Genomic DNA, 8,864 nt, shown 5'->3' with positions numbered 1-8,864 from the left:
GGGTTTTTGGGTCCCACAAGATTGGAATCCATATCCAGCCAATTCACATTTTATTGGTCTCTATAGCTCCAATATTTAATCTCTTCTTGGACCAATGACTAGGTTCTCTGTATGCAATCTTAGGGATACCATGTGTGATTTTTGTTGGTTTAAATTAGGGACCTTGGCTTGTAGATAAGAAAAATAATAAAAGCGAAAAAGTCGATCACGAAAGGATATTAAATAGACTCGAAGACATAGATAGTTAATTTTGTGTGGGTTGGAGTAGATTTTGACTTGTAATCTCTTCTAGCATTGTTCTTTTAAATAAGTTAAAGTGAAAAAATAGATTTGAACATAAACTCGTATAGTCAAGTGAGTATCTCAGTAATACTAGATTTTCAGATGATTTTGACAGAATCTCATTTCGATTAAATACATCCTGTATAAAATAATTCAACAACTCTCATAGTTAAACAGGTCCATACCAAATATTGAAATTAGAGATGTATAGAAATTGGGCATATACGTAAATGACTAGTATCAAACCATTGACCAAATCCCACTTCGATTAAATACGTTCAATATAAAATAATTCAACAACTCTCATTGTTAAACATGTCTATACCAAATGTTGAGTTCTAAAAAATTGTACTGAAATTAGAGATGTATAGAAAGTGTGCATATATGGAAATGACTAGTATAAACCCATTTTAGATACATGTATATACATAAGTATTATGGCATTTGACAATATGAATCTTTTCAATTGACACCTTTTTAAGACATAAGTTAGTGTTTGAATTGAGTATTTAGGGGGAATGAGTACAAACACAAATTAAGAACTACAAGGAATATGTCATGTTTTTTGGGCTAAAAGATGTGCTCGGAGTTAAGGAAAAAAAAAAGTACTCCAATATTTAAGTTGCAATTTTATCACAAAGTATAACCATGTAATGGATCATGTTGAATATTTTCTTTTTAAAATGTTGAATACATATATATCCGCTTCATATAACTGGTCCAAATAAATATTAATAAACCACAAAAACAACAATAAATTTTAAACTGAAAATGTCACTCAATCAAAATCAAAGTTAAGAATTTTGAAAACATAATCTATCCTACTATCAAAGTATGATCTTAATTTAAATGAGTGTCAATTCTAATCAGTATAATATATTTAGACATCCGTTTCCACAATCATGTTATTAGTCCACTAAGATATTTTGATATACATAACAATCAAACTTTCTCATGGGTCCTAGGATATGAAGCCTCATTATATAATGAGAAAATTGAATTGAAAAAAATAACATTGTAGACCTACTAAATAAGGAAAAAATCTAAATTTCTAAATCAAGACCAACTACACTTGAGAGAGAGGTATGGGGCTTTAATTCAAATAACTCATATCCACTCATGTGCAAATCAACACTCTTCCTAACTTTAGGTTAAAATTGATTAAATATTATTTGTTTCTATTATTGTGAATACATGTGGCAAAGGAAGAAGAGCTATAACAGACACTTTTTAAATGGTCCCAACAACATTTTACTCTTCTACACATTTATATTACTTCCAAGATTGAACAATTCAATAATTAGTTGGATGTCTACACCTAATTTGAATTTGAGTGTTAAGACAACTTCCACCTATATATCACAAGAAATAGTAAATTTGACAATACAAAAATAAATAATTTGAAAACTCAAGTTAAAAGTTTGTTATCTCATAAAAAAATAGGTAAAAATTTGTTCCTTCTTTCTTGAAGTTAGTCTTTTCTTGTTTTAACTTCAACACAAAGACAATTTTACGGTGGAAACAAACAAGTCTTGATTCGTCGAGGAACAAAGTGATCAATATTTTGGAGGGAGTTCATATATCTTTAGGATTTTCTTTGACTCCTCTTCTCTTGACTCTTGCAATATTCTTGTTCTACTTCTTCAATTGTCTACCTAGAAATTCATGTTATACTTTCTCTCTTAGTTAAATGGAAATTTTGGTTTCTAAGAGATTCAATTTCTGAAATTAGAGTTGTTGATTCGATGAAGATGACACATTTAGTTCAAGTTCTAATTTTCTACTTTGTTCCTAGGCCAGCCAGGGTTTTATTTATCTAGTTGTTGCTTAAGAATATACCACCCATGGCGGAAATGAATATGACGTATTGAAATGTCTGAAAATTGAGACCGACGCAATAAAATTAGAAATCATATATTGCTTCTAATGCAACACAAAATGTTGACAAATGGCCCATAAACATTGGGTTCTTTTTAGTAGGTTGTCGTCTTCTTCTCAACGAGAAAAGATTTTCATTGTTAACGGATAATGAAACAAAAGGGTTACTATGAGTAGGGGTGTACACGAGCCGAGCTCTTAACGAGCTGCTCGAGCTCGGCTCGATTATTGCTCGTGCTCGACTCGAATATTAACGAGTCCGAGCTTAACACGAGCTCAAAATCAAGCTCGTTTACATAAACGAGCCGAGCTTGAACATTCTTTGGTGTATCACGAGCTACTCGTGAACAGCTCGTTTAACATATTCTTATAATAGTATAGTACATAATTACGTATTAGTATTGAAACTTGTACATGAAATATCAACCATTAAAAAATTATCGAAATATGAATCATTGATCATTATTATTGTATGTGACAAATGATCATTGAAGTATTTTGATGATTTAGAAAGTTTTAATTTGAAGTATTTTGATAAACGAGCTTAAAACAATGCGAGCTCCAGTTCGAGCTCGAGCCCTTTCAAACTTATACGAACCGAGCTTGAACAAGTGGACAATTACTCGAACGAGCTCGATCTCAACAGTCAAATACACGAACCGAGCTTGAACATCTTACTACTCGGCTCGGCTCGGCTCGAGTACACCCCTAACTATGAGATTTTAAGGGTGGAAATTGAAGGAGATTAGAGAGGAAAAAACTTTAGGAGTTTTATTTTCAAGGAAGTTCTAGAAAAATTTCAATAGTTCTAGATTCTTGCTGAAACCCATACTTGTAACGGGAAACCAAACAAACTTTTTGATATACAAGTAAGTTTTTTTACTAAACTAAATTCATGGGACAGTCCCTGCGTTTAAGTCGATCTTGCCAGCTTCCCTCAACTCGTTTCGAGTGCGGGTATTTCCATTTTCAGGCTCGCTTTCGCCGTTGAGGAAATCTTCTGATCGTTCTACTTGTCGTCTCTGTGGGTTTCCCCAACCCTGAATCATCTCATCCATGTTTCCATGTTCTTGCCCCGTCATGTCATGGTTCATTGGTCCTTCATCAGCTTGAGACCCAATACCACTTCCTCTTAAAGGAGCTTGTGCGAGCATTTCAGCTCGAGTTTGGGCCCGAAGTCGGGCTAGCTCAGTTTGAACAGATTCTGTTTGAGTTTGGGCCCGAAGTCGAGATTGCTCAGCCAGAAACCTATTTGCAATCTGCATATTAGCAGCCTCAGCAGCTTCTCGACTGGCTCTATTTCTATATTCAATCTCTGCCATTAATTCAAAAAAAGCTTTTTTCTCCTCTCGTAAAAGAGCTTGTTTTATCATGAGTCTCTCTTCCGACCGAAACTCCCCTCCGCTTCGCCTAGCAGAAATTATATTGAATTCTGACACTTGTTTCTCGAAAGTCGAAGTAAACTCAGCAATCTTGATAGCAATATTTTGGTCCCATTGCTGGGAGCGAGAGAGCTCCTGACCCGTTGTGTCAGGATCGAGAATTCCATCGTCTTTTTCGGCTTCATAATCAGCCAAGACATGGTAAGGCAGTAGCCTGCAAAATTCATAAAAAGGTACCAATAAACCAGCTGCAATAAAACTTCATGAAAAACCTTTTTTGAGCAAAAGAATAGTCATATGCCCTGGTTAGCATGTCCGCTAGATGTTTCAGAAGACAAAGACAATTACTTTTCAAACATTTGATAAGTTAGTTGTTTAACATACCCTCAGATCAATTAAGAATAGTATAGTATTTCGAGCAAACAATACGCGAACTTAGAAAACAACAAGCATAAAAATGCGAGCACATACTTTTATAGGCTTCCGTGCAAACATTTCACTTAATTTCAATGGAGTTGATAAACCCCGTCAGAGGGGCATAACAAATTAAAAAGAAGGGTTAGATAAAGAAGCATCTATTCTAGTATCTAAACCAAAACATCTAGTTGAAGACCCAAAACAAATTAAGATTGAACGACAGATGAAAAAAAATTGTGTGCAAAGTTACTCTAAACTTAAAGAATTGTTTGAGATGCCAAGGGCTTTTTCTTCATGCTTCTCCCAAGCATTAGATCATTTTTCTCGACATGTTGAAGAGAGAAAATAGTTAAGGTCTCGACATAATAGTACACTAAACTAATGAAAATCGACAGGTTAGAATAGTTCCATTATTACATGTTAAGTAACAATTGTAGGTCTGTTCAAAAAAAAAAAAGTAACAATTGTAGGCGATAAACAATATGACAATCTAAGAGTGTGACCTGAGCAATTCAATTATTGTACCTAACATGATATATGGTCCAGTCGGTTGTACATCTACTCCAAAAACGTAGAGGTCACAGGTTCGATTCATGGTGGAGGCAGAATTCATCATTTATTGACTTGTGTTAAAAGGGTATAAATAAAGTAAATGTAGAAACGGGCTTTCATGCCCTGGGCCGATGATGGTAGTTATCGGGCTTATTCAATCCACGATGTATCCATAACATATTGAATATAATGACACTCTTAGAGTCCATATAAAAAAAAAATCCTTGCCATAGCCACCAACCCAGGATGAAGCTTTGTCATAACAAGTTTGGGTAAGTGAAAACCTAATTCAACTTATAATTGGGAAAATAGAAACAACCATATTCATTTGATCATTTCTAGCCCTTGTTCTCAAACCTAAATAACAAAGTCCTCAAGTTTCATGCTTGTGTGGTGAAAATGTGATAATGATAGAATCACTTTCTTTTGTCTTGATCTGTTATGACAAATTACCAATTTGGCTAAAAAGAAAAATACCCAATCCTTAATAACCCTAGAGAGAGAAAGAGAGAGAGAGATGGAAGTACCTTTCACATGCATCTCTAATGGAAGAGAAAGGGCGCTTGATATCAGGATGACAAACACGCCAAGCATCCTGATACGCTAGTTGTTCATGTCTGTTTACCCTTTGTTGATGCTGCTGAATAGGGTTTAAGCTAGGGTTAGGGTTTGAGATTTGTGGTTGCAGCTGCTGATTTTGCCCTTCTTGATTAGGGTTTTGCTGCTGCTGCCCCTGCTGTTGATATTGTTGTAAGAGAAAGTGCTGCTGTTGCATAGAATTTGTCCCTTCCATGTCTCTCCTGTTTTTTTTTTTTTTTTCAATCGGTGAGCATCAATTTTAAGGGAGTATGAAACCAGAATGCCTCGAACGATCGAACCCGAGACCTAGAGAGCATAAACTTAGTTCTAAACCAACTATATATAAATTCACGGTAGCAATGCGTGCGTTTACGAACAAAATAGTTTGTCGATTTGGCAAAAAATCTAGCAATAAGCTAAAGAGCGGTAGACTTATTTGATACAAAAGTAAATATAGAATGGTTTGTCGCTTGTGTAAGTTGTCATTTTAGTTTGTTGAGTACTCGACTCTTTGTCGATTCAACATACTAATAATTTGGTGGTTTTGAATATAGATTTAAAATTTATGAAACAAGATCATAAGATATTGTTCTAAGTTTTTTAAATATTTTTTAATTTGGCAAAAACTTTTTGTTAGTAGTGGTCAGGGGCCACGGCTGAGGGGTGAGAAGTGGGAGTCTCCTACGACCCACAAGGCTCCATAAGCTCAGGAGCCCGAAATGGGCGAGCAACTTCAATGCTTTTACGGGTTCCAATTTTCAATTTCAAAGCTTGAGCGGGTACACGCTCCTAGCCTGTTTATAATCAAGTTAGAGGTCATTAAGTTTAGGTGGGTGTTTAAGCGCCCTGACCAACCTCAGTGACCTGAGTCAATCAACTTTAACTAACCTATTCTATAGGCGTCCGGAAAAAAATTTTCTGCCCTAGGACTGTCCAGATTGAGAGAGTAAGCATGTTCTCGGACTGCCACGTTCTTATTCTCTTTGACCGGTCAGTTTAAGGGCTTATTTGTTAGACAAGTTCAAGAGACCATTCATAAATTGATCAGGTCTATTACTACTTACAAATTAGTTCAAATCCTATAGGGGCCGATTATGAGAATCTAAGTCTTCTAGGCTGCTCCTCCTCAAATATCTCGTTTAGATGATATCCATCTCAATTAAATACACAAGAAGATTCACTTTCTGAAGATGAAATACTCGAGATGGGTGGACAAGATTGGATTTGAGAAAGAATCAACGTGTAAGACCGAACCCTCCTCCCTAGTCAGTTCTCCATAAGAAATTGACCTATCTGTTTTCATGTTTCCTTGTTATATAGTATAGTTGCATCAATATAAATCAATTCAACCTTTTGTCGATTGTCAATTTACATCTATAGAAAGACGAAGGTTTTAAGATAACGAAATCAGTGGGAACCTTTACCAAAATGCCTATGTGATTTTCGGTATAATTAGTGATTAACTTCACAAGTGGCGAAAAAATATTATAGAAAAGGAAAAAATTGCAACATTTACTTGATAGTACCAAGTCAAATTGGGATTAGGCACCAAGCTTTGAAGTAGGAAATGAAGCACAATATTGGCATTTGAAATGGATTATTCTTAGTTTGGGCTACAAAATCATTAGTTAGTAGTATAAGTACCAAATGAACTCTAAGGGGACCCTTTTGATTATATTGCACAATGAAGAGACTAGACAGATCAATATAATTATAGAACATTTATACATAGAGAAGAATGACAAAAATTCCACCTTCACCTCCTCCTTCTTCATCATTCTACTTCCTTTCATGGCGGCTCTTACTTATCTTCCTCTTGTTCTTCATGCAGATATGATAATTCCTTCAGCCTAGCAAGCTCCCTAGTTAGCTAGTATATTTATACATGACAACATAAATGGTACTTGCTCAAATTAATCCATACTAAATGTAGATGATGAACTTTGATTATGTTGATCATGAAGAAAAATCCCCTGCAACATATTTTAGTGTCAAGACATGGAATATGAAATAAGAGCAACGCTAGAGGAGGCTACAAGTCAATGCATAATCCAGATATACACGAAATCAATGGTCTCTATTTTCGAGACAACTCTCTTTTCCTCTTCTGGTAAACTTTTTCGCTCTAGAAAGACGGTAGTTTCCTATTCAAATCAGGGGTAGGTCTACTTTTGTAGCCTCTTCTATCATTTTTCTATGTTATTAACAACAATTCACTATTAACTATTTGAAGGCATACCATGAGTACCACCATTGATATGCAATGCTCCATCCATGCTTTCTTGATCTATATCCGAATGAGCATCACCATTGTACGAATCCGTCTTACCGTCCTTATCGTCTCCCTCACCCATCACCATAGCCGCTCCGAACCGAACATGACCAACTCCTCCACCTCCACCACCACCCGGAGAGTCAATGGACGTCGAACTAGTCGATGTTGCACCACTTGTTCTAGCATTAGCATTTTCAGGTGCAACCTTGTTGTTGTTGTCGGCGGTGGTGGTTGTGGTGGTGGTGGTGTTTTTTGGTGGGGAAGAAGCTACAATTCTTTTCAACCAAGCATAAAAGAAAGTGAGGATCCAAAAGATCCATGGAATTCCAACCAAGACAATTCCAACAGTAGGATACCATGAATTTGATTCAGATTCAGATTCAGGATGAAGAATATACATAACAAGAAAAGTTCCACCTACTATAACACATGATAATAACAAGATTGATACAATATATATTCTGAAATCCCCTGTTTTTCTTTCCATTCCTGATGAAGCTGTCATTGTCCCAAGTAATATATTGTGATTCCCACACAGACAATGACCTAATTGATCAATCACAATCTCTCTCTAGGTTTGTTTGTTTCTTTCTCTAGATCTCTCTTTCACATTGATTCTAGTTTGGGTTGCAGAGAGATGGATGGAATTGTGGGGTATCAGAATTTCATATGGTGGGGAGGGAGAAGCGTGAGGTAGTTGAAAGAAGTCGGTTAGGTTGCTATTTTTTAGTACTAGAAAGTTTTTGAAGACAATTATTTCCATGTAGCAAAATAAAGAGATTCTTTGTGGGGAGAAAAATTGAAGTACAAAATTTTAAAATTTTTAAAAGAAAACTGTTTTATTAAATTTTTCGAGACAACAAAATATCTTATTCTTCTATATCTATGGCCACCACCACCATTTATTTCTTTATAATGTGAGAATTACTATATTACGAAGTTTTAGTCCAAGTACTTAAAACATGGCTCTGCTAGTCTAACCCAACGGTATTTAAAGGGCTGGGCACATGTACAAATTTTTTATCGCCAACGAAGCAATAAAGCTAGATTAGTACACACTTCATGCCCGACTGCGTGCCCAACCGACTCAAATCCAAGGCAGATGTTAGTTATCTAACCTATTTGGTGGATCCACTTATTTTGCTTGCACATGGTGGAGATCTGCAATTCTTGAGAAGATGACTATCAAAATCATTTGTCTTTCGCAGGTCTCACATCATATTACTAGAGAAACTTATAAGTGTTTATAATGGGTTACTTGACAACTTATTGTAAACAATATGAACTGCCACATATGCAATGAAATAGAGACAATGGAACACGCACTTCTTCATTGTCCGGTTGCCAGGAATATCTGGTTCCACTTTAATATCATATCAGAAAACATAGAATCAATTAAAGATCGGATTTTCTCGTGGAACAATTCTACTTATAGATGCAACATTCCAAAAAGAACACACTTTGCTACTATTATATGGATTATATGGAAAACTAGATGC

General features: G+C 35.6%; 2 protein-coding genes across 2 annotated transcripts; both read right to left on the bottom strand.

Annotated features, from left to right (window-relative positions):
- Positions 1–2,905: 2,905 nt before the first annotated feature.
- LOC147536566 (uncharacterized) lies at positions 2,906–5,606 on the bottom strand. Its single transcript, XM_086641677.1, has 2 exons — positions 5,039–5,606; positions 2,906–3,756 (listed from the first exon to the last, which is right to left on the bottom strand). The coding sequence occupies exons 1-2, from the start codon at positions 5,302–5,304 to the stop codon at positions 3,054–3,056; spliced, it is 969 nt and encodes a 322-aa protein (XP_086497803.1). The 5' UTR covers positions 5,305–5,606; the 3' UTR covers positions 2,906–3,053.
- Positions 5,607–6,631: 1,025 nt separating this feature from the next.
- LOC147536565 (Putative membrane lipoprotein) lies at positions 6,632–8,018 on the bottom strand. The gene is made up of 2 exons (XM_086641894.1): positions 7,330–8,018; positions 6,632–7,063 (listed from the first exon to the last, which is right to left on the bottom strand). Exons 1-2 carry the CDS (start codon positions 7,868–7,870, stop codon positions 7,047–7,049), a joined length of 558 nt encoding a protein of 185 aa, XP_086498020.1. The 5' UTR covers positions 7,871–8,018; the 3' UTR covers positions 6,632–7,046.
- Positions 8,019–8,864: the final 846 nt, after the last annotated feature.

Source organism: Eschscholzia californica, unplaced genomic scaffold (genome assembly GCF_041429995.1).
Source record: "Eschscholzia californica isolate CP2 unplaced genomic scaffold, dmEscCali1.0.p SCAF_5, whole genome shotgun sequence".
NCBI lineage: Eukaryota > Viridiplantae > Streptophyta > Magnoliopsida > Ranunculales > Papaveraceae > Eschscholzia > Eschscholzia californica.
This window is presented reverse-complemented; position numbering and strand designations above follow the sequence as displayed.

Bases quoted from the DNA above. Each gene is read 5' to 3' on its own strand.
- LOC147536566 (XM_086641677.1), bottom strand. From the start codon at position 5,304: ATGGAAGGGACAAATTCTATGCAACAGCAGCACTTTCTCTTACAACAA. The intron at 3,757-5,038 runs GTACTTCCATCT...TGAATTTTGCAG, and splicing joins ATTAGAGATGCATGTGAAAG to GCTACTGCCTTACCATGTCT.
- LOC147536565 (XM_086641894.1), bottom strand. From the start codon at position 7,870: ATGACAGCTTCATCAGGAATGGAAAGAAAAACAGGGGATTTCAGAATA.